Source organism: Parasteatoda tepidariorum, chromosome X2, assembly GCF_043381705.1.
Source record: "Parasteatoda tepidariorum isolate YZ-2023 chromosome X2, CAS_Ptep_4.0, whole genome shotgun sequence".
Classification (NCBI taxonomy): Eukaryota; Metazoa; Arthropoda; class Arachnida; order Araneae; family Theridiidae; genus Parasteatoda; species Parasteatoda tepidariorum.
The window spans coordinates 59,505,662-59,532,301 of record NC_092215.1 but is presented as its reverse complement, the minus strand read 5'-3'; the positions used below and the strand labels follow the sequence as shown (position 1 = coordinate 59,532,301).

The following is a 26,640-nucleotide window of genomic DNA, read 5'->3' as shown; positions in this document are numbered from 1 at the left end:
AAACATAAGTATGGCAACAATGAATATAATATAAAAACTAAACTTAAATAATAATCAGTAGAAAATAACAAACCATCATTTTTTTTAATTTATTCACTTTTTTTGTGTTACGACAATTTTTATTCCTGTATGCATACGCGTACATAATACCACATTAGTTTTGCGTACATAATACCACATTAGTTTTATAGAAAATAATTTTAGGTTTGGAAAAATATGATCCTTAGAAACATAAGCAGAAGTATTGTATGTAATTTTATTAAACCAACATTTATCTTAAACCTACTAAAATCTATTTATGTATTAAATATTTTACATATTCTTTACTCCTACTCTTTCTGGCCTAGATCAATCTCTTTTCCTGAAATACAAGGCAGAGTTACTTCTGTTATCATTCTTCTCTTTCTGTTATACTCTTTCAAATTCTGCAAGTAGAGGCTTTCTTACATTTACAGAAGTAAATTCTTTATTATCTATTTAGTAGAGCTGCATAACAATACTACTGTAATTTCTGGGAATATTAGCTAATATTTGGCATGCTAATTAGTCATCTGGTACTTTCTTGTCAGTATTTTCTAAGTCATTGGCTGCCTGTTTTATTTTGACAAGGTAGTTATTCGTATCTTAAACTTCAGAAGGAACAGTCAAAATTTACTTCAAAGTGAGGCTATTCTTGCTCTTGTTTTTGGTTCAAAAACTTGGCTAAAAACTTGTCTTGCTATGCCTCTGCTCGAGAATTAACGCTTTAAACGGTACTTTTTTTCTCGAGACAAAGTTTTGGCCTGCTGCAAACTTAATTTCTTTTTATCTGCTACCGAAGCATTTGTGTCTACTTCATGCTCTTTTTCAGTAATTAAATAAAGTAGGCCTAAGTTTGTAAACTGCATATTTATGATACTTTCACTCATAGTATTTGTCCCTATTCAGTATAGGGAAACTCAAATTTTCGGAAGTAGCCATCACTATTCATAATCCTAAGTTCTCAGTTTTTCTATAAACTTCTATTTAGCAACAATAAAATATTATAGCAAAGCCTAAAACCATGCTTTGTTACCATTATGTTGGAACTGGAGCCATTCGCTGCAATAAAATTGAGAGCACCAAGAATACTACGAAAACGAAACTAGGCTGTTGACAGTGATTATAATTTATAAATCACATTGTTTATTTTACTGAACAAAAACTTATCCAGTCTCTCGCTATTGAAGATATTTCTTTTAATCGGACTCGTTTAGCATTTTGCTGAAGCCGTATTCATCCTAAAAATTGCTAAAATTTTGCTGATGTTCTTAAAAAATGAGATTTTTATGATTTCCAGCGGTATGATTTTGTGTAAATACCGATTGAATTTCCCTGACTTTAATAAACACTTTTTCCTCATCGCTAAACCAAGGCTGCGTAAGTTTAAACTAACAACTAAGTGCTTTCAGCAGTTATAAACGTATTAGTGTAAACTTAAGAGCCATTAGCATTGCTTTTTTAAGTTTCATATTTTTTAGTAACAAGCAATATAAATAATTTTTACTGTGTTGTTGTTGTTCATTCACGTCGCACTAGAGCTGCACAATGGGCTATTGGCGACGGTCTGGGAAACATCCCTGAGAATGATCCAAAGACATGCCATCACAATTTTGATCCTCTGCAGAGGGAATGGAAGCCCGACGACCTGCGCGTGAAGTCGAGCATTTCACGATAGAACAGTTTAACGAGGGCCAATACCGCACACCCTCGGTCCCTACGCAGACTGATCCAAGTGGTCACCCACCCGCACACTGGCCGCAGCCAGTGATGCTTGACTTCGATGTGAATTTAAGGTACAGCTGGCTGTTATGTGAAATGAATGAGTTGAACAGGCATGTTTGATGTAGTTCATATAGAATGATATTGTTTTTGGTTAAATTAACATTGATAAGAAAACATTTCTCAATAATGTTAGCTCTGCAATAATTAAAACTGAATTATTTATAATTTATTCTCCATTTTCTAACAAAGTTTCCTCTAGCTTTCAGTTTAACATTGTGTTTAATTGTTTTTGTTATTTGCATTTGTTTGGGTTCGGAAAAAGAGATTCTTAAAGCTGAAATATGTAGAAAATAAGTTACAAATTAGAAAGGATGAAAACAAAATACAGAAAATGATTTTTTTTGCTTCACATTTTAAGGAGTGAATCCTTCAAAATCTCCCTTCTTGCAACAGCTGTTCATGTTTCAGAAATTTTCCTCTCCCAGATGATATTTAGTGGTTAAATTAATCATCCGAATAATCGAAGCTCTCATAAGAAAATTAGGAAAATTCACTGTATGAGGGCTTCCAAGCCTCTCCCTCATCATTTGCTTTTAAGCCAAAATTAAGTGTAAATTTTTTTATTATTGTGAAGTGTTTGATGAATTGGAAGTTGATTTGTTTAAAAAAATGTCAGAAAAGGAAGAAAAAAAAAACGATTTAAAAGGGGGATTGCTGCAATTGTTTATGTTCACTTCTCCAGTTTGGCCTCTGACGAAAAATTTAACAAGTCAAGTAAAATTATCCTTTTGCCTTTCCCCAAATTAAATTCGTGACCAAAAATTGATATAATGCAAGTAGAGGCTCGTCCCCAGAAAACCATAGGTGACGAGGGAAGACAGAAGTCATATTCGAATTCAGCAAGCTATTTTTCATTAGAATCCAGTAGCAAAACCTACGGAGTCCCTCTGCAACACTGTCAAATTTGTCTGCAGCCTCAAACGAGTTATGCTGAGATTTTAAAATTTACACTTATTCTAATCTATATTTTGCGCATTTGTTCATACATAACATACATATATGTATACTTACATTCATATATTCATGCATATATATATATATATATATATATATATATTCATACATATATACATACATTAATATATATATTTATATTGTCATTTTAATTTATAAAGTGACACTATGTCTGTGAAAAAAGCTGCAAAAGTCGTTACGTTTCATGATCTTGCATAACTGAACAAGTAATTCTTCAAATCTCTAAACCTTACATATATAATCTCACGGCTATTATTGAGAGTTTTTACCAGCAGGGAAGTGCTTACTAATCTTCGCTACAAGAGGTAAGCATATTTAAGTTTACTCATAATTATTGTTACACCCGCAACAGAAAGGTGCATTTATTTCTCCACAGAAAAATTTATTTGGATATAAATTTTGAAACTTTGTATTCTAAAATAGCTTATCAAGATACTTTGTATTAAGGGCACAAAAAATTATGTAATATTTTAATTATAGTTACTAAGCTTCCCGGGCATAACATTTAAAGTTATAACTACAACATCTTACTAAATTGAACAGACAAACTATAAATAAAATTATGTAATAAATAATATGTTGGAAAACTTAAATGGCAACAGTAACTACACCCTTTGTCTTAATTGAGTGAACCCCAGTTAGTAAATCAAAATCAGCATCATTTGATCATGTAACATTGTGTGCAGTTTATTAATTCAACTTGGAAGATTCTTCAGGAAAATATTTTGTAAATGATACACTGGTTATCATAAATTAAGGAAAAATCACAAAAATAGCGATAACTCTTTCAAAAGTAAGCCAAACCGTGCAAAATTTGCATATGTTGTCCACTAAGAGTAGCTGAGTAAAATTGCAATATGCAAATTAGTGGCGCTGCACTCGGCTTACGTCATCTGCCTGGAGCATAAAAGTCCAAGTTTGAGAGAAAGCACACAAATTTTACTGTGATTGCGACATTGAAAATCTGAGATAGCCAATTCGTAATAATGACCTCTAGGCATCATTTGCCTGAAGAACTACGATGGAGAGCCATCGGGAGACTAGAGGCAGGGCAGAGTCAATCAGAAGTGGCCAGATGGCTAAATGTGAGTCCATCTGTGGTTCATAGACTTTGGAGGCAATTTCAAACCACAGATTCGGCATCTAGGAGGTTCAGTCAAGGACGGCCAACTGTTACGACCAGTGCCGATGACCGATATTTGACATTAAGTGCACGCAGGAATAGAACCGCTACTCCGACACATCTTAGATCCTCTCTTGCTGCAGCCACCGGAAGGTTGGTGTCAACGTCAACTGTGCGCAGAAGGCTCCACGAAGGTGGTCTGTATGCGAGACGACCAGCCATTTGCGTGCCGCTCACATCACGCCATAGGAGAGACCGTTTGCAGTGGGCCCGACAACATGTCCACTGGACGTCAGATCAATGGAGGCCTGTTCTCTTTACGGATGAGTCCAGGTTTAGTCTAGAAAGTGACAGTAGACGTTATTTGATATGGAGAGAACCTGGGACCCGTTATCATCCATCAAACATCCGTGAAAGAGATGCATACGGAAGAGGCAGTGTCTGTGTTTGGGGAGGCATATCCTTAGGAGGGCGCACATACCTCCATGTCTTTCCAAGGGGAACCGTGAATGCTCAGGTTTATCGAGACAACATCCTTGATGCTTATGTGCGCCCATATGCCGGGGCAATTGGTGATTGCTTCCTGTTACAGGACGATAATGCAAGACCACACAGAGCTCGCATTGTTGATGATTATCTTCAACAGGAAACAATTACTCGCATGGAGTGGCCAGCTCGATCCCCGGACTTGAATCCTATCGAGCACGTTTGGGATGCTCTAGGGAGGCGTGTATCTGCCATCAATCCGCCCCCTCAGACCCTTGCCACGCTTGCAACTGCTTTACAAGAGCAATGGCTCTCACTTCCTATTGAACTGATAGACCGCATAATTGAAAGCATCACACATCGCTGTTTGTGCTGTATTGCTTCTAGAGGCAATCATATTCCATATTAAAGGTACTTTTTCTATTGCAAACCGATACTTCCAATTTGTTTATTTTATACATGTGCTAATTTCTATACTACTATTAATGTCTGATAATTTCTTTTTATGTTGTTTAATACCTTACTATGTGTTGTATATTGTGGGTAAGTTTCATAAAATTCCATGTGTAATTTCTTGAGTTATCGCGATTTTTGTGAATTTTCCTTAATTTATGATAACCAGTGTATATGATAAAGAAAATAAACTAAAAGGCAAGAATTCTATTGAAATAGAAGAAAAAGCAATTTTTTAGGGAATGTTTTTTTTTTGGCATGTATGATTGTTACTTGGTTACATTTTTTTAAATATATGGGGCAGATTTTGTTCAATTTTTATCCATATTAAATCAAAAAAGGAATGAATAATTGGAAATGTTTATTAAGTTTACATAAAATGTAGATACTTTCTTACTAACTGATACTGAGTTAGAAATAAAACAAAATTTAACATAATTTCATCATTATTTGAGATTAAAAATTTCGAATTATTTCAATGATAAATACAATTTGCTAAATGTGTATTTTTGGACTAAATAGTGCGACAATATATTTTTTATATATACAATTTATTTTTTGCCTTTTGCAGAAGAATGAATAAATAACAGATCACGAAATCAGAAAAAGATTTTAAAAAAAAACAACCTCTTAAATATGCAGAATGTCTAGAAATAGACAAGGGAGGAAGCAAAGCAAGGAAAGAAGCAGAAGGAGGGGGGGGGACAGCCAAGAAGGGAAAACAAACACAGCGACAGAAGCAGAATAAGAGGCAAAGAAAATTTATATTATACTACTTTTAGAAATAAAAAACACTGTAAATATTTATGCGTCATTCCATTGGCCAAGCAAGTCACACTCGCAACAAAAACTTTCAATATTTTCTACATGGGCAAGAACTGAGTAATTTAATTTTTTTATTTTGTTGAGTTTTTGTAAATGCATGTTCTTTTTATATATCACACATATAACGCGAGGAAATTATTTTTTAAATAAATAACTAAAATATTGACCAACTTGCACAGTTGTATTAATGTAAGTGATCTACGTGGGAAAACCATAAAAATTAAAACCAATGCTATGAAATATTTTAGCTAATGGCTAATTTAGTTTGTGTGGGTGTCACACCCGCAATTTTGGATTGGGCGAAACAAAGGATGAACTTGTAGATAATATTGAAATCTTTCCCTTTTAAGGACGAAATTAACAGAATTTTTCTGGTTCTGAAAAAGTTCTGGTTTGTTCCTATTTAAAGCTTCTTCAGATGAAATTCGTTATTATAACATCACGATTACATCACAGACAACCACCAGAAAAAAAATAAAAAAAAAAACAATTCCCCATTCTTTATAAATTAAAATAGAAAAAATCTTTTCTTGATTTATTAATCTTTACTTGTTCTCGGTTTTTACTGCCAGAAATTTTTTCTCCATTTGTTCTTAAAAAAAATCGGAGATGGAAAATAATTTGCAATTTGCTGTGATAATAAGCAGTGAGCAGAAAACTATAGTATTTTGTTTTTAATAAAACAAAAATATCAATATTTTTGTTTTATCGAAATAGATTAATACTGTAATTTTCTCACGATTACTTAAACTTTCAATAGGTATTAGTTTTTAATGGTAATTCTACGGTAATACAGACATAATAAAACGAAATGTTTAAATATTTAAAATTCGCAACTAAAAAAAAAAAAAAATACAGGCAATAGAAGGATTAACAAAGTTACAGACATGTAAACAGAAACACATAAATTTTAGTACAATTATCTAAAAGAATTGTGTAGTCTGAGTTGCTATAAAAGTTTAATAAGAACAATTAATGTATATTTAATTGATTAAACGAAGTAGGAGTGAAATATAAGCATTGAAGGACATCAACTCTCACGAAAGCATTTTTACAGCGCATAAATAAAAACAAAAGTATTTACAAATAGTAAAACGAACTTTCCAGTAATTTACATAAATATGGCTTACCACGCAGTCTTTAATGCTATTCTTCGAAGGCTCTGCCGTCATACATTTAAAGAATGATGGATTTTCAGATATTAATATGTTATTCAAATTTAATCCAAAGCATGAGCAGTCTTCTGAAGCAAATAAAAAACCTTGCGCCATTCAGTGCATTCCTGTCCCTGTGGTGCTCAGACGTCCTTGCTAAAGAAGCCAGTAACTTGTTCATTTATTCGTACAACATACATTTTCAGGCTTGTGTGTTCAATTAAGACTTTTAAACATTTGTCAAGTAGAAGGCAGCATCCAGGGTAACAGCAGAATTCGAACCCGCTACCTCCACGCTTTGCCCAGCGTTTGGCGGGAGCTAACACTAGGCCAGGGAGGCCCCCTTGTTGGATCAATCTCGCATAGTCACCTCTAAAGGTGCAAATGCTGTTGCCAAGCGCTATTTTTTGGAGGAAACTTTTAAAAACCCTTCTATTCCAGATCTTAAATGTCCTAGAAGCCTCTCATCTATAATAGCAAGACTTCTTACAGGACTCTTCAAGGACATGAAGATGTCTCCAGATAAAACCACCAGATACTACCCCATTTAAAGACAGGACGCATTTTCAACTATCAGGTCATTCATGCTGTACTTTTTAAATTCAGCCCACCATCAGAAAACATTCTATACAATCTTCAGGCGTCAAAACTCGCAAAACTCATCTTCCTAACATTTAGAAATATTTAGCACTGACAACGTATTATTTTTAAAACTATTGTGACTTAGTAACAGTTATTCAAAACTATTAGGTTAACTTAATTCCATTTTTACCTAACGTAATTGTCGTTTTATACGAAAATGGCACAAAATATCAATGAAAAAAAACTTTCTGTTTTGTGAATAGGAAAATAGTATGTAATCGAATTTTTTTTAATTAAGTTACCTCAACGCGGCATTGTTAAAATTCATAAAAAATTTGATTTATTCATTGATTTCTTTTTAGCTTGAAAATCTTGCCAAATCGGTGCTTTTTAAAAAGTTTCAATTTTTTTTTTTTTTTTAAATCTTGCTAATTTTTACGAACCTAGACAATAAAGCGTTAGAGTGACTTTTCTAAACGGATCACAGACGCTTTTCAATTTCACAAAACTGTGGTTGTGGATAATTGTAACGAACTCCTAACAGCCAAAAAATAAATTACAAAAATAATCACCAAAATACGTGATTACATAAGACGATAGAACTTTCAAAGAATAACATTGATATGGAAATAAGCAAATGAAATAGCATCTAATTAATGTAAATTAAAATTAAAAAAAATTTCAATCACAAAGAAAATTATCACAGTTTCAACAACATAACTTATTACACCCAATAATCATTTCATTACACATATTCGATAACTTTTGATTTAATAATTTCTAGATACCAAGATACAATCTGAATGGTTCGAGGAGTAATCACAAATGTAAGACACAAGACTAAATTAGACACAGAAACTCATTTTCTCTGAATATGCATAATTACTTTTTGTCAGGGTTTGGATTCTTGACCCTCAAATAGGAAATATCCGCATTTTTGTAAATATGGTCTCAAATAATGACCAAAATAAATAAATAATAATAATCACAGTTTTTGAGAGACTGGAAAAAACTCTGTAATTTTAAAGGTAAGAATAACTGTCCTGTTTCCATTATAAATTTAGAGATTAATGAAAAAAAAGTAGCATTTGCAATTGAGCAGATCTTGCAATACTTTATTGAAAGAAAATTTTAAATTTTAACTCTAAAAATTCATTAGAAAAATTACTAATTATAATTATATTTTTCGCAAAATAAATGATTAAAAATCATTTATTTTGAAATTCATATTTTTATTTTAAAAGAATTTCATATTTTTATAAATAATATAAAGTACAATGTTATTTTTCCAAATATACTACGAAGTTAAAGAAAAAAGTTAATCAACTTGTTAACCATGATGTATCTTACAAAAAGCTTCTGTTATTTCCGCTGGAAATTCATGGATTTTAATTTAAACTCCTGGGAGTAAAAAATCAGTAGTTTTAAAAATTTCTTTATCAAAAAACTGGATTATTCCCGGGAATATACAATATTTTTCTTGCCATTGCAACTCTACTCCCAATAGTTTAGTCGAAAAGCCCATGATGTTAAATTAAATTTTTGAAAATTTTTTCGTAATTCTGAATTTATTTTAGCGAACCAAAAATTATAAAACTGCTTTATTTAAAGTAAATTTCAAGTATAATTGAAGAATTATTTTTCAATTTGTAATTATTTTAATTTAATGCCGTTCGTTTTTTTTTACTGTATGATAAACAAATTTTTAAATGATTTTAAGCAATATGGTGAAAGACAAAACTTGAACTTATTCGTTCAAATACTAGTTCTCGTAAAATAAGCATTAAAAAATCTTATTGCTCAGAAACTATTTGACCGATTTCATTGAAATTTTGGATTTCATTATTTATAATAGCACAGTATCATGCACACTTTACAATTCAAAAAGGTTTCTATTACAAAAAATAATTAAAAAGATCGTTCAAAAATAAATTAAAAAAGTATTAATAAATGCTTATAAATTTTTTTTCGAACTCTTTAAGTAATACTACTAAATATGAGTTGCAGTAGTGGGTTTGATTCTTTAAAATAGATAAATAAGCCAAAGGTAAAATAAACCCATTTGTGCCTAGTGTAAAAATGCTTTTTTCAAGTAAGAAAGAATTATTAAGTTTCATTATTTTGTAAAAGCAAGATATTACCACATTATATAAATTATTTAAATATCCATTTTTGAATCTCAAAACATAGATCCTTTTTAAAAATAAAGTGGTTGAAAAAAATATCCTCTTGGTATAGAAAAATATGTATTTTTCATAAAAAAGGAACCTTTTATAGTTAATCATTAAAACTGTGTTTCCTAAATTGCGGAACATTAAAAAATCTGTTCAGAAAAAAAATATTTTTTGTGTCTGATTTAAAATATCTTTTAAGTAGAAGACTCTAAGTGACATTTTTAGAGTAAGATATATAAAAAAAGTGGTATTTTTTTTAGATTTATTTAGAAGGTTATAGATTAATAATTCTTTTCCATTTGTCTCTTCCTAATGTGAAATAAAAATCATACAAGTGTACTCAAAACTAATGTGGATTAGTTATGTCAAAATTAAAGCAAAAACATTTCTGTTACATAAAACATGTCTATATTGATGTGATCCCTTATGTTGTATACCCGGCCTGATTTATGTATACCCCTTACCTGCTTCATTGTATATTAAGATCTATGCATAGAACTATTAAAATTGCAGGTGAAAACGTTGAAACGTTATTCAGGTTTCCCGTTTTATTTATTTTTATTTTACACACTGTATAGCAAGAATCCATTGCAATTTTTATTTACTGACATAACTGTGGTAGCAATAAACACAAGTTACTTCTTTAAAGGATTTTTGGGACATAAAATTTTTTATTTTTTCTATTCATCGTTTATAAAAAAATAACGCAATTAATTAGCTTTTTTAATAATGAGCAATTTTTTTCCTAGTATTAACTTCAAGAGATTCCGAAACACGGAATGTCTTTTGTCTCCCAGTCATTTTTCTTCAACTATATCTCAAAATTTACAAAAAATAATTGCATAAAATTTAGAAAACATATATTATAGGTATAATTACTTAAATTTCTCTTCAGGATATTGAAACATACAGATTTTGATAATCAAATTTTTAAAACATAATAAAAATGAAACATACGAAGTTTTAAGAGATGATATCAAAATAATATTTTAAGAGATGATATCAAAAAATATGCCGAAAATAATTAAAAGTTATCAGTTTATCAAGAAATTGAAGAATGTGCAAACGTTGAGGAATTTTTAAAATATAATAGTTGGGAAATTTTAAATTTATAAATTATTTTTAAAAGATATTCACAAAAGTGCTGCAAACAAATAAATTTTTTTTTCAGGACAGTGAAGCTCATGCAGGTGTTGATAAATAATTTTAAAAAAAATAATAATTGGAAAAATGTCCAATTTTAATGTTAGATATTTTTAAAAAGATTATCGCAAAAAAAGCTTAAAAGAAATTCATTTCCTTTTCAGAAAATTGGAGCACATGCAGATGTTGATAAATAATTAAAAAAAAAAATGATAATAGGAAAAATATGCAGTTTTAATTTCGGAAATTTTTGAAAAACAATAACAAAAAATTTTGAATACAAATTAAAGTAATTTGTCTTCAGAAAATTAAAACATATGTCGACAATAAATTAATATAAAATAAGGCCAAAAAAAAATTCAAACTTTTGCTTCAGAAATTTTTTGAAAGATAATAACAAAAGAAAGCAAGAAACAAATTATGGCTCTTAGTTTTTTATAAAAATTGAAACTAATACATATTTTGGTAAATAATTTTTTCAAAAATATTACAATTAAAAATATATCAATACGATTTAATGAAAAGATATTAATACATGCAGATATTGATAAATAATTTTTTTTTAAAAAATGATTATAGGAAAAATATGCAGTTTTAATTTTAGAAATTTTTAAAAAATAATAAAAAAAATTTTGAATGCAAATTAAAGTAATTTGTCTTCTGGAATTTGAAACATATATAAATAATAAATTAATATTAAATAATGCAAAAGAAAAAAAAATCCAAATTTTTGTTACAGAAATTTTTTAAAAGATAATAACAAAAAAAGCAAGAAACAAATTATGGCTATTAGTTTTTCAGGAAAATTGAAACAAACACAGATTTGGGTAAATAATTTTTAAAAAAAAATACTAAAAATGAAAAGATATTAATACACAATTTCAATAGACAATGCTTGATTTTTTCATTTTATGACGTAGAAAGTTATCTGTTGTACTGTTGATTGACCATATGGATGGTGTTTTCAATATAAATGTAAACAATAACAATTTCGAGCTCAATACCTGCTCTAGTTCCGGTTAGAAAGTTTGAAACTGCTAACTACAGCTTATTCTGCGAGGCGATATTTTCAAACGGATAATTTTGTTTTCAATACAAGAAGTAAATTAGATAATTTTTGAACTCAAATCTGCCGTATTTCTTAAGATATTAATGTTATTAAGTAATCCTGGTGAGTTTGACGAGAAAATTTGTTTTAGTTATTTAGAGATATATTGTTAAAAAAAGTGACATGGTTGCTAGATTTTGAAAATTTTGCTTTTTTGGGTGTCCTGATTCGGCCTATCTCCATTTGTTTCAGGGTTGGCAAGTTTTTGACACATGACAGTTTTTACCGGTTATTACCATGGTTTTTACCGTCATGTCAAAAACTGTCAAAAACCCATAGTTTTGGTAAAACTGTATTTTTATTTGAGTTTAACTGCTTATAATTTAAAATTAATTTTTGGGCAATAAAATCAGAAAAAAAGTTGTTAAAAGATATTTAAGAACAGATTCTTGCATTTTCCCAACATGATTATATCAAAACATACTATTTGAAGTAAAATATTAGGATACTAAACAAAATTTTCAACATTTCCAAGCATCATTTTGTTTGGCATATTACATTACTGAAGAATGTCAAGTCATTCTTGACTTAGAGTTTGTTAGTAGTTACAAGTTTTGAAAGTTTTGTTTAGCTTATTTCTAATATTTAAGAAATGCCAAATTTTAAATTCTTCTTTTTAGTTCTTGAATTTATTAATAGTTCCAAGCTTTTTTGTTTGTTTGTTTATTTCTAACAATTAAGAAGTGCAAAATTTTGAATCCTTTGCAAATCAAGCTATAATGATAAAAGTAAGTATCACTATTTTCAATAAGTATATTACAATATTTCTGTATGAATGTATATCCTTCTATAAGAATACATGTATATAGTTGCAAAATCAATAGCAATCATTTACAACATTCATTTATAAAGGCAATTATGTGAAAATAATATATTGTCCGCTATATGCCATAAATTTAAGAAAACAGTAGGTTTTTGACAGTTTTTACCGGTAAAAACACGGTTTTTACCACTGTCATGACAAAAACCAGTTTTTGACGGCAAAAACCCAACCCTGATTTGTTTATTACTGTTTGTTCTTGTTGCAAGCTGTGCACCATCTTACGTTAGTGTTAGCACCTTTAGCAATGTAAACACAAGTATTGTTAGCATTGTAAACACAAGTAATAAGTAATGAAATACCACGTTTGCAAGAATCTCAAAACACAATGATCACGTTGTGAGCCAAATGGCTTTAAAATACACCAGAAACAGTAACCCGGAATTATAGGCAGTATGGAGCTTGGAGCGTTTCTTAGTGTAGAAAATACCATCCATAACCAAAACGTAAATATATACCTCACTTTCTGTTAATGCCTAAAGATGGCGCTTTTCTCATCTGTGTAAAGAGGGAATGAGTTTTCCTCACATGAAATAATTAGAGCTCGTCCCGTCATAGAACCGGTTGAACCTGTTTGCAGGCTGAAGATGCTTACAATGAACACCTGTTGTCTATGGATGGTGTTTTCAGTAGAAATTTAAACAATAACAATCTCGAGCTGTATGCTTGCTCTAGTTCCGGTTAGAAAGTTTGCATCTGCTTACTACGTTACTCTGCGAGGCGATATTTACAAACGGATAATTTTGCTTTCGATAAAAGAAATAAATTAGATTATTTCCGAGCTCAAATCTGCCGTATTTCATAAGATATTAATGTTATTATGTAATTCTGGTGAGTTTGTATTGAAAATTTGTTTTAGTTATTTAGAGATATATTGTTAAAAAAGGTGACATGGTTGCTAGATTTTGAATAACTCGCTTTTTTGGCAGTCTTGATATGGCCTCTTTCCATAAGTTTATTACTGTTTGTTCTTGTTGCAAGCTGTGCACCATTTTACGTTAGTGTTAACACTTTTAGCATTGTAAACACAAGTATTGTTAGCATTGTAAACACAAGTAATAAGTAATCAAATACATTGTTTGCAAGAATCTCAAAACACAACGATGCCAAATGGCTTTAAAATACAACGGACACAGTAACCCGGAAATTTAGGCGGTACCAAGCTTGCAGCGTTCCCTAGTGTAGAAAACACCATCCATTTTAAATGTTTTTTTTTCCGTTTTAAAATGATAAAAGATGCTGAAAGCAAAGTATGGATATCTCTACTGAAAATAAATATAAGATTTCAGGTTTCAATATTTTCTCGCATAATATTTCCATTTGTATCAAAAATTAGAAATTTCACTATAATTACTTCTTAAATTAGCATCTTTGTGGAAAGTTACCTTAAAAAAAGTTTTTAATATTTTTTCCGTGCTCCACTTAGTGTAATAACTTTTGATCAAAGAATAAAACTTTTATGATAACAAATTTTCCGATATATTGCGCGACTACAGGGTGTTTCTCACGGGATATCTGTTCATTTTAGACGAAGCGAACTTAACTGTTAACCGAGCCTATTACCAAAACAAAACATAGATATTTGCTGCCAGTTAGCTCCAAATCTTAACAAATACCAGTTCTGAATCGTAATTGTCCCTTTCACACAAAGAAACTAGCAGAGCTCGCTTATGTAACAGAACTAGTTGAAATTCTTTCTTGGCTTCGAATACCATCAAAAGTTAAGGTAAGTATTTACTAAGAAAACAGAACAGTTATTTGGTTCCTCTCATCACTTGCCATCCATTAGACTGATGGTTTTCATAAATTTATAACAGGAAAACAGTTAAGGATAAAAAAAAGTTTTTGCATCAAATTCATGTGACAAGGCATAAATTCGTTCACTTACAACTCCTGATTTAAGTTAGAAATTTTCTTCTACAAATGGCACTGTAAGTCTTTTCTACATTTCTTTAGTTGTGTTTTGATGTATAAAAAATCTCGCTTTACAATAACGACATAATATTGTGACAAATGGTGGATGTTTTGAAAATATTCTAATGTCATTTCGAAAAATCATGATGTAATTTTTCAGTCTTTGATTTACAGATTTACTACTTGCAGTGCCATCTGTTGAAAATTTTTGAACTAAAAATAAAAAATCTGGGATGAAACACTTATGTCCATTCAGATAAAGTTTCTGCAAGTTATTTTTTCCCCTGCAATAATATTTTAAAATCAATTTGTCTAATTTGGGACACCATGTATTTTTTGTGACTAAAAATATTTCATATAAAAGTGTAAAACATAAAAAATAAATCAGCTTTCTATTTCACTGCTTCAACGGTAACTCCATTTTCGCTAGTATGAGTAACAATTGTGTCTATTTCATCATCTGTACGTGGAGGAGAAGATTGTGCAGATTTTGATCCTCTTCGAGATTTGACTGAACTTCCTCTCCTGCGACTATCAGGAGTTTCAGATCCACTCAAAATGTCATCCTCCATCAAAATATTAGCATCAAGCCCAATCTTGGTTCCAATGTGTAATTTAGCCATTTGAAATGTTGCAGATAATTTTTCCTGGACAACATTTATGCACATAGAAGTTAAAGCTAATCCGAATAGTAAATAAATGAAAGTTGCCATCATATATGCTGGATGTTCTGGGACATAATCCCCAAAACCAATGGTACTCATTGATATAAAAACGAAATAAAATGATTCGAAAAAAGTCCAGTTTTCCCAAAGGTGAAACAAAAAGGCTCCTAACATCATGTATGCAACCAATAAAAGGACTGCTAATGATACGGGTAAGTTGAACTCATCTTCATCTTCATTTGATTCTATGATGTAATCTTCTCCGCTTTCCTTTTCTTCTTCTTTTTGATCAATTTCTGTATTTTTTCCCCCATTTTCTTTTTTCTTCTCGTTTTTATCAATTACTGTATTCTCTTTCCCGCTTTCTTTCTTCTTTTTCTTTTCTTTTTTGTGTATTTTTTCTTCCAGTTCATCAGCTGAATCAGCTTTTCTTCCATCCATCTCAATATCTTCGGCAACATCACTTGAACGGCGTTTCTTAGATCGGCTTTGATAGGGCATGATGTAAGGCATTTTGTTCCACGCTACTGACATGTACTAAAATAAAAAGAGAATCTCAGTTACTAACTATACGCCAATGGACTGTTCTCACTGCATGCAAAAATTTGGTGATGCGATTAAGAATCTAATTGGTATATCCATTAAAAATTTATCCATCAGATTCTCATACGTGATTTTTTGCATACAATGAAGTGGGCCAAAATAGTCGAAATTTCTTTTAGCGGTGCTGTGAAAAAATTGTCAATTATAGAGCCGGAGGTCCAAACCAGAGGCTGAACTAGTTCCACTGTCATTCAATCAAATTTTGTTTGCACTATTCCTATTGGACGATTCGTATTACTATTCCAATAAAAACACATTCCTATTAGTTGCATCTCTGTAGATCATTGGTAGATTTTAGTGGTGAGGTAAGTAAATTGGTATCAGCTAAGATATCTCTATCCCCAATAAAAAGTATCCAAATTTTTATAACTCGCCAATTGATATCATCTGCGCCTCAATGGTCTGAAAGTTGTGTGAAACAGATTAGAAGTGCTTAAAATTAAAAAGAAAAAAATCTACCTCAACGGCATCGAATTCTGGATGATAAGTGTATCGTTTTAAAAAATGATTGACTGAATGTAAACAATAACAAGCTTTCTAAAACCGGAAGAAATTTAGAAAACTTCCTACGTATCCCTCCGCTTACGTTATGTTAACGAGGCGATATTTGAACAGGCTTGATACATTCTAGGAAGTTTTATTATTGTTATTTGTGTTTAAATTTGAGCGTAATTTTACCATTCATAAGAGTTTACTGTAATTTATAAATTCTAACGGGTCGTGAGCCTAAATGAAATTTAACAAAATTAATATCACAGCATAAATAAAGTGTATGGTCAGTGTCGGCTGAAGACGTTCTCGCACTTCGGGCGATACTGAAAACAGTGCCCTTTACTCAATCTTGGGAGAGAAAAAAAATCTGAATTTTAAAGGAACAAAACTCTTTTCTATCAATCGTCTCTCTGACGTAGTCTTAACTCTATAAAAAATTGCTTTTCATATTTCTAATTACAATATTTCAACCAGCAAAATTATAGAATATATATCAAAATTAAATGTTGATTCAAGAAACACTTGAACAAAAGGAAAAACAATGAGAACAGAAATTCTCAATATTTTTTGCCCCATTCAGTTTTCTTCATCATTGTTAGGAGATAATTTTAAACCAAAATTTAAAATCAGAATACTCATTTATTTAGCTCTTATAGATTATTTTCTGAAAGTTTTTTAAAAATTAAATAATGTTATTAAAATAAGAATAAAAGTAGTTGTTTATTTTCATATACTGAAACTAAATACTTAACATCCTAAATTAAAGGAAAACGTAATTTACTTAACAGAAAAAGTTCAATTAGCATATCTGCTGGGGTAAAAAAAGCACCAGTTTAAGTAGTCTGAAATAAAAGAAATAACAAAAAGCGCAGTTTTTAAATTAAGGATGAGATTTATTTTGATATTTTAAAATGCTTGTCTTTAAAATTTATGAAGTAAATTTATTAAAAACAAGCTATACAAATAAATATAATTCCTAATATATTCCTCACACAGATTAATATTTTGCACCACTGCCCCACTATATAACTCATATAAGTCAGAAAATTTCAGCTCATTTTGACCTGCATTGTAAAATGTGTACTTAATAAGATTTTTCAAATTTTAAATTGTGTGTTTTTAAACAATGTTTTTCAAATTCGATAAATTAATCAATATTCATTTGATTTGGTTAAATTTGATAGCATTTTTATACTCCATTTAGTTTTCGGTTCACGTGAGATGTTTCAAATCGTGTTTATAACTGTACATGCATGAATACTATTTTACAGGTATTTAACATTCAATTACCATTTTGTTAAAAATTATTTATTATTACAGAGATGCCAACTGCTCCGGATACGCCAAAATAATTTTAAAAAAACGTTAAATAACTAAAAATTAAATTTTGCAAATATTCGATTATTTTTGCTTGATTTTTAAAAGGTATAGCATGACATAAGTACTATAAAGTAGTGAAAATAATGGTGGATAAAAATCTGCTAAATTGAATTTATTAAACCAAGAATCACAATCGATAAACTACCACTTTAAAATATATATTTGCTGTCCGGAGCAAGTTGGCATCTCTATTATTGTTTGTTTTTGCATCATCATACGTTAGTATTAGCGCATTGTTCGGGCTGCGAGACTAAGCTCATTTTACAAATTGTGATCTAAGTTTAAATTTCGAAGTTGGTATATTGTTGACAAAGTATGAAGTGTTTTATAACGATTCTTTTTTTTTCTTCTTCAAATGTTAAGTTACACAGCAAGAAATACCTCGAGTTTAAGATTTAGAACTCATTGTAAACAGAAATAACGTAAACCAGGTAACAAATACTATATATAGAAGAAATACGACTCAAGATAGTCTCATAGCAATATTAACACGTAGTGAGCCATATGGCCTTAAAATATACCGCAAACAGTAACCCGGAAAAATAGGCAGTAAAGCCATGCATCCTAACACCATCCTTACTATTCTCTCTCTTGAGTACACACTCTTTAATAAATTTTAATAGTTTTTAACGAAAGGTTTGGCAGCCATTCCATTAGTTACATTACACATGTTACGTTATGTTATGTTGTGTATTCGTCTATTAGAGTCAGTGAAGCTTTGAAACAAAGAAACGCGAGTCAGAAAGATAACTTGAGCACTATTGATGGTTTGCTGAGTTTTCTAAATCCAGCCATAGAAAACGTCTGGCGTATTTTTCGGCCAATGTTGTATTTACGAGACTAACTTTGAACAAATCCAGAAAATTTTATTTTTAAGTTTTCATCCAATATCTACATTCATAAAATGTTTTCAATTTTTATATATTTATTTTTATATGGCGTGCGAGATTTAAACTGAAATAAAATTGTTCGAGACAATCAATAAATAAAATGAATGGTCTTTTGAGTGTTATTGCTCATTCATTTGTTTCAACATCGAATTTTCTACTCGGTGTAATTCGAAACATTGGAAAAGTCAGAAAGCAGTAGTTTTTAAAGATTCCGATATAGTTATATAGTTCTCTTGAAATTTTTATTTTATCTAGGTATTGCCGTAGTATGTAGGTAGTTTATTTACGTCGCACTAGAGCTACACAATGGGAAAATGTCTGTGTAATGGGTTATGTATGGGTAATGGGTTATGAATGGGTATTGGGCTATGTCTGGGAAACATCCCTAGAGATGATCCGAAGGCATGCCATCACAATTTTGATCCTCTGCTGAGAGGATGGCATCTCCACTTTGGAAGTCGAGCACTTTACAGTAGAATAGTTTAACGAGGAACCATACCGCGTACCCTTGGTCCCAATGCAGACTGATCAAAGTAGCGATGCTGGTTTCGCCGTGGAAATTTATTGGTAATCGAAGATACTTCCTTATTTTTTCGCATCTGTGCTAAAACCAAGTAAATTTCATTTGCTTGGATTTAAGTATCATTTGTAGATTAAAACTTTTTACATTATCATTAACCGCAATCATTAAAATTTTATACTTTTTACTCGCATGCTTCATCCTTTTCATCTTCCTTGTGAATATGCAGGTCATTTTAAAAAGTGATTCTTTTTTATAGCTGTTTTGGAAGTGAGACTTCAGTTATCACTCTGTATCTGAATTTAACAAGTCTAAAAAAAACATTTAAATAGTTATTAGCAGTTCGCCCTTAAGAGCCTTTCTCACTGCGTGCAAAAAAATTACGCGTGTGAATTTGGAGTTGCGAGCGAGAGTCTGATTAATGAGTTCGTCGCGGGTAAATTTATTCGACCAATCAGGTTCTCATCCGCACTTCCAAATTCAGGTACGCAAATTTTTTGAATGCAGTGTGAATGGTCTCTAAGGCTGTGATTTCATTAAAAACTCAGATGTAATGCCATACTTGAACTGGAACAGCTGTAGCTCTTCGTCCCATTTTTCTTGCTTTTCTGAACTTGCCAGTTTGACAAAATAACTTGACATAGAAAAAGACAGCTTTTATCCAACGAGTAAAGAGCTTACCAAGATCAGCTAATACCATCAGAAGAAATGGAATACCAATAAAAGCGTATAAAATGGTGGCTACTTGACCTCTCACTGTCACTGGATATATATTTCCATAACCTAAGGAAAAGAAATTAAAAATGCATCATTCATCTGTTATATCGCGCATTAAAATAGCTTCTTTTTTCCTCAAAAGACCTCATTGAGACTCAAAACACTGACTCAATAAACTTATTTATATAAGATGTTTCGTAAACACCTGCTTTAATTTAGTTACTTTTAAAATATGTCAAAGATTAAAAACAAAAAGTATATTTACATTGGGAGCAGTGAAAAAAAACTCTAAAATCTTTAGACGTCTAAATCTAAGTAACCAAAATCTTTGAGCCCTTTCATGCGCTTTTTATTTCGAATCTTTTACTGTCAATGTTCGAAAAATGGGAAAAAATTACAAAATTTTAAATGCTATTGAAATCGAAATATGAAGACTTATATTCCATTGAAATAACGTTACGGTGTCAGATTTCTGGGCATAAAGTTAGCGAAGACTTAGCGAGTCGACGGGCGAGCCAGGTTACGAAATGGTCAATGACGGTTTGTGAAGGAAGTTCTTTTCGTTGCTCAATATTTGCAGCCTGTCAACCACTTTCTATCTATAAATTGATACTCAACATGCCTAAGTGTTGTGCAGATTGTATTTCATCGCATGGGAGGCAAATCGATGTATTCATTATACCAGTGTTTCCCAAAGTGTGGTACGCGTACCCCTATGGGTACAGGAACAGTTTAGCGGGGGTACTTGCTCTTATGCGAAATATCTTGCAAAAAACGAAAATTTCAAATTTTTTTTTTTAAAAAACAAAGCTAGCCGTGAAAATTTACGACTACGTATTTTTCAACCCACGGAAGTTTTAGGAAAAGAAGTTTTAGAAGAAAAAATTATAATAAAGCGAAGTAAAATATTTTTGCTTTATCTAATTGCTTAGAACTTAATTATTTTTAAGTGGTGAAGGTTTCGATTTTTTTTAGAATGAATCAATGTTATTTATCACGTTCTAACTCAATACAATGAACATGCAGGACTTCTTTTTATGGGCACTACAGCCCAGGGTGGGCCTTAGCCTGCGGCACAATATTTCCCCAGACAGATCAGCCCCTGACCTTGATCGTCCAGTTGGAGATCTTTAAAGTTTTTAAATTATTCAAGACATCATCCATACATCTTTTCTTTGGTCTGCCTCATTGCCTATTGCACATGGGCTTTCAATGCAAATCTTCACCACTCGGTTGTCATGTGATCTCTCAATATGACCAAGCCATGAAAGCCTCTGTTCTTTGATGAATTTCACAATGTTTCTATGCTTGATAAGAGCTTCCGGTTCATCATTAGTTCTTATTCTCCCTCCCATAATTATTAGTTAGCTGTATTGGGCCATACATTTTTCGTTCAAAAATTAGCAAATTATTTATATCTCTTTGTGTCAAAGTTCAAGGCTCGCAGCCATATGTCACCATGGGACGAATGATTCTTATGTAAAATTTTAGTGTAATTGCGAACATCCGGGACTATTTGATGTTTTTATGAAGCAATATGATTTACATTTCATAGTAGAAAATGGTTTCATAAGAAATGTTTTCTTATCTCTTTTTAATCATGATTCATCGAACTATTTTTAAACTTAGAATAATATCATTTGAAGAATGAGCCTCATTCAAATGTACAATTTCATATTTTGTAGTATTCAATTAAATGTAAACTTTAATCATGTATTATAAAAAAAAATGATAGATTCGAATAACAAAACAATTACGAGACTAAGAAAAATATGTCATATTGTGTAAGAAAAAAAAGCAAATAATAAATCATAATTTTATTGGCACATCCATAAAATTGCTATTTTAAAATAGGTTCTAAAGAATTCTTTCAGAACCATGCGATAAACTTTGAAATTCCAAGTGGCTATAAGATAATCAAAAACACTACAAACAAACAACGCTTATAATAAAAAAATGAAGCAAAATAATTTAGCAAGGTATTTTTCCCCTTAAGAATGTATAATTTTAAAAAGGTATTAGTTTATTTTCAAAAATAAATTTAGCTTTTTTTTTATTTTCAGTATACTATAAAAAAGTAAAGTATTTTAAAACATTAAAGTGTATACTAACATGTAAATTTTTTATGACAATCTTTCTTATCAGATTTGTCAAAAATATATTACAAAATAGTGAGTCCTCTCTAAAATTATTAGCGGAATATTCTGAGCAGAAAGTGTTCAATAATTAAAAAATTACGCATGGTAAGAGACGAGAAAAGATTGTATACTTTTGCGAACTGAATTTTAAATTCTACAAGATTTTCTTTAAACCGTAGTTTTTTAAGAAATAAAACATAAAACAAATATAAAGCATTTATTAAAATCATCTTTCGTGTTACTGAATACGATGCATTTCAATAATTGATGCATTTTAAATAAGATATATTTAAATGAATATATATACATATGTACAAACTATTGTTTTAAAATATGTTTACAGGAACTCTTCGAGACTTAAATGATAAACATATAAGTGGGAAAAAATGAGAATAGTGCTTTTAATCTGGAGCAAACTCAAAATTTATTTATTCCTAAGATTGCAAAAATCTAAATTTAGTTTAAAAATAGAATGTTCCATTTTTAGTTTTACTGCTATGATATCTGTGTGTATACATATCATCCCATCTGTGCATTTATTTGCTTATCAATTAGAAACATTTTCTATGGTAAGTTGCGTGCAAAATGGAAGAAAAAAAAATATTTTAAAAAAATCAAATGCACAAATATAAAATGCTGTAAAAATTTTAATAATTTTTAAAATACTTGTTTAACGCACAATTTTATAAAGTATATTAGACTTATTGAAAACAAAATTACTTTAAAGTTCTATCTTCAAAAGGGAAAAAAATTCAAAAAACACGTTAACACCAAAAAAAGCATATTTGTGAAAAAGCTTTGTTTTTTCGGAAAAAACCACTGCCCGTTTGCCAAAAATTTTATATATAATTCAGATAGTTTCAGTTAAAAAATTTTCAGTGTATTTGGAATTATTTGAAAATTTAATGTAAGCTATATATTATTTTTCGATACTTTTGTTAATATTTGGCTAATGTGACATCTTAAAATTAAATTACAAAATCCAATAATTAATTCTATTGAAGTAAAATATTATTTAAGATTTCACCATGGCTGGTTGACCGTGTAAAACTAGGTACAGAAGGCCCTAGGGGATAAAATTATTTGTAAGATATCCGGGTTACTGCTTCCGATTGTTTTTTTCTTTTTTTTTCTTTTTCTTTTTTGCCTAAGCTTGAAAAAGCGAGCCATCTAATAGTATTATACTTATAGTGTTTTCAATACGATGCGTTCTTTCAATTTAACTTTCAGCTAAATAAACAACAAATGAATTCGGAAAACTCCGCAAGCTTGCTATGATGCCACCCAAAAAATAACAAACGGCGCTGTTTTACATAAATATACCCAAATAAGGGATAACACTCAAAACATGACAAACGTTATCAGGCGAACCGGGTTCGAATCCCAGTCGATACGAATTCCGCATTCGGTTTGCACCAACCACAGTACTGACGTGATATATCCTCAGTGGTAGACGGATCATGGGTTAGAGTCTCCTTGCCGTCAGGCTAACCGTGGGAGGTTTTCGTGATCTTCTTCTCCATGTAACGCAAATGAAAGTTAGCTCCATCAAAAAGTCCTCCACGAAGGCAAATTTCTCCCAATGCTCGATCCAGGAGTTTCTGGATTGGGTTCAAAATTACAAGGATGCGGAGTAGTTGTAGTAAACCCATAAAACTGGGTCGGCTGCTCGACGGCGGCTATAAAAAAATAAAATAAAAACTAACGGTTCATTTATGTTGTGATATCAATTTTCTTAAATTTGTCTTAGGCTCACGAACTTTTTTAATGTTTAATTACAGAAACTCTTATGAGTGGTAAAATTACGCGTAAATTTAAATTCAAATCACAATAATAAAACTTCCTAGAATATTAAGCCTGTTCACACATCGCCTCGTAAGCATAACTTAATCAGAGGGATACACCGTAAGTTTTCTAAATTTCTTCAGGTTTTAGGAACCTTGTTATTGCTTACATTCAGTCAACCATCCATAAGATATACATACGCAATTTATCTGTGTTCGAAAGAATCATGTCATTAATAACAGTTTCATTAAAATTAATTTAAATATATTACCCCAAAAAATTTAAATGGCTAACCTTAATTTAAATTCTTTTTTTTATTAGTATTTATTATCAATTAATGCTCAGGAATATTTCTGTATTCAAGGATAAATATTTCTGAAATTTCAATCATACAAAAGTAGATTCTGTCTTTAAGAATAAATGAACCAATCATTGTCATTATTTTATTATTTCTTTTAGAAATAAAACGAAGTTGTTTATTATTCTAGTTTTCTAAATAATAAAAATTTGAGTTCTTTGATGGCATCTGATACTTATTTGCGAAGATAGTTTTATAATTAGTTTGAATTGATAAATATTTACATAAGACAAATGATGTTTAAATTTGTTTCATTTCAGGACAAAAAGTTTTGCAAAAGTTCGAATGTTTTGCTAATTTTATATTATAATATTCGCCAATGAACATTAAACAATACCCGAACATAGAAATTTTTAAATACGACTTCTTTCATTGTGTTATTAAGAAGCTTTTGATAAAGTCTACGAAACAAATATTACAACAAAATGAAGAATAACACTTACTCGACCATTAGTTATTATTTGATAATTGTCGAATTTAATTGGATATATCCATTTTTGTTTTAGTTCCTCATTTTTAAAGAATTAGTAAACTGGCACTTTAGGTTCATTTTTATAACTATCTTTACTTCTCGGTACAGCTCAGGTATATGACATTGTTAAAAACTATATAATAGCATATAAATAATCGTTTTATCGACGGTTAAACGAAGTTGTTGTTCAATGACAAATGTTTGGAATTGCCGTCAAATAAGTTATGAAGAACTACCGTGTTTGACGTCACTTAAAGACTTGTGATCTCATCGGTCTTAGTTCTCGCTTTCTTGGTTCTTCTTAACACGTTAAGTGCCACGTCAGTCATCGGTAATTAACTCTGAACTTTCCGTTTAGCATTTAGGCGAGGCAACGTCAGTCATCGGTGACAGACATTTTAAAATATGAAATATAAAACTCAAGGATTTACATTGTCTTAAGTATTTACTGAAAATGTAATAAAAATTTACGTAATTTTTATTCATAAAAATTTTTTCAACTCAATTTTTTATTTATTTTAATCTATTAGCAATGCGCTTCGTTTTGTTACATCGCAATACGCGCAATTCTATGCAGCGAGCGTGGCCGGACGGGGATTACATTAAAAATATTATGAGTGGCTTAACATGTTAATCAATTTCTCGTTATGCATTTTTGAAAATCGTCAGTCTAATTTAGGACACCCTGTATTTTTTTACAGCATTATAAATCACTCTAATAGAGCGGTCTTACGTCATTTTACTTTAAATTCACCAATAATCAATCAGTTGCTAGTTTCAAACAATGGGAATACGTTTCGATTGGAATAGGAATTAGATTCGCCTAAAAGAAATGGTGCATACTACTGATTAGAATTTAGTAAGTGAAAATTACGGCAACTACGTTCATGGCCGTTAATTAAGGATAAGGCCGGCTGCGGAAAATAAATGTTCAGAAACGGGAAAAATGTGACATATTCGTACAGCCATTTATTAATCAAAAGTTTTTTACTCCACGAGTAATTTTAAAAAATATCTCCTTTAAAAAAACTTAATATTACATAGTTGGTATAATGCAGTGTTTCCCAAACTTATGACTTTTGTGTACCCTTTCTAAATTTTTTGTAGCGCTGTGTACCACAAATATAAAATGAATGTATTTTTTACTATAAAAATTTCCACAAAAGTTAAAAATCACAACTGGCTGTTGACACCACTAATTATGAACTGTTAATTTTGCAAAAAATAGCCAATAGAAAAATGAGAAGCCTTCACTCTCGGAGGTTAGGGACAAAATCTGGTTAGTCAAAACCAGGGGTTTTAAGAAAAAAACCCAGCAAACGTGGGTTTTTTTCATGACCCGAGAATAAATGTTATTTTTTAACAAAAAATTTCGAAGTGGGTTTTTTCAAACATATTCCACATACAAACTTATATATACGATATGTAAGAATAGGACATAACATATACTTAAAAAATATTGCTTGATTATTACTAAAGGGATTAAAAAAAGAAATTGTATGCGAATAACTATTTCAGTTATTTTTAAGTCTTCTAAATGTATATTGAATGGAATTTCTAAAAGGATTATATACATTCATGATATGAAATGCACATATCTCTTTGTAGCACTTATATGGTTCATTTGTGCTTTTGAATGTATGAATTCAATCAATGTCCTACAATGTACAAGAAAATATTACCTTGTAATTATATTATACTTTTTGTTCTTGAAATAAATGAAAAAAGTTAATAAATCTTAAGCATTTTTTTTCTAAGCAATCCAAGTATATAATTAAAGATTTTTATGAACATGCAGAAATACTCATAAAATTAATTCATAATTATGTGTGAACGAATATATCATGAATAACCTCTTTAATATGCATTTACATTCGATTAAGTAGCTTCATTCTATGTTCACTATATAATTTAATCTTTCTTTTGTAATTAATAAAATTTTTAACAAATAAAATATTAGGGAACAACAATAAGATTCACAAATAAACTGCTGTTTGTAGAAAATGCAACACCATGAAGGAATCATCAGAATCAAATGAAATATTATTTTAATAATGGAT

The 26,640-nt window shown here is 30.4% G+C and overlaps 1 protein-coding gene across 1 annotated transcript in view; it reads right to left on the bottom strand.

Annotated features, from left to right (window-relative positions):
• Positions 1 to 5,184: 5,184 nt before the first annotated feature.
• Positions 5,185 to 26,640, bottom strand: part of LOC107448813 (potassium channel subfamily K member 18) — a 51,998-nt gene continuing 30,542 nt past the window's right edge. Inside the window, exons 3-4 of the mRNA XM_016064158.4 lie at positions 19,673 to 19,893; positions 5,185 to 15,762 (exon numbers count right to left, since the gene is read on the bottom strand). Coding sequence (XP_015919644.1) covers positions 14,953 to 15,762; positions 19,673 to 19,893 — 1,031 coding nt within the window. The 3' untranslated portion in view covers positions 5,185 to 14,952. The remainder of the gene's footprint in view (positions 15,763 to 19,672; positions 19,894 to 26,640) is intronic.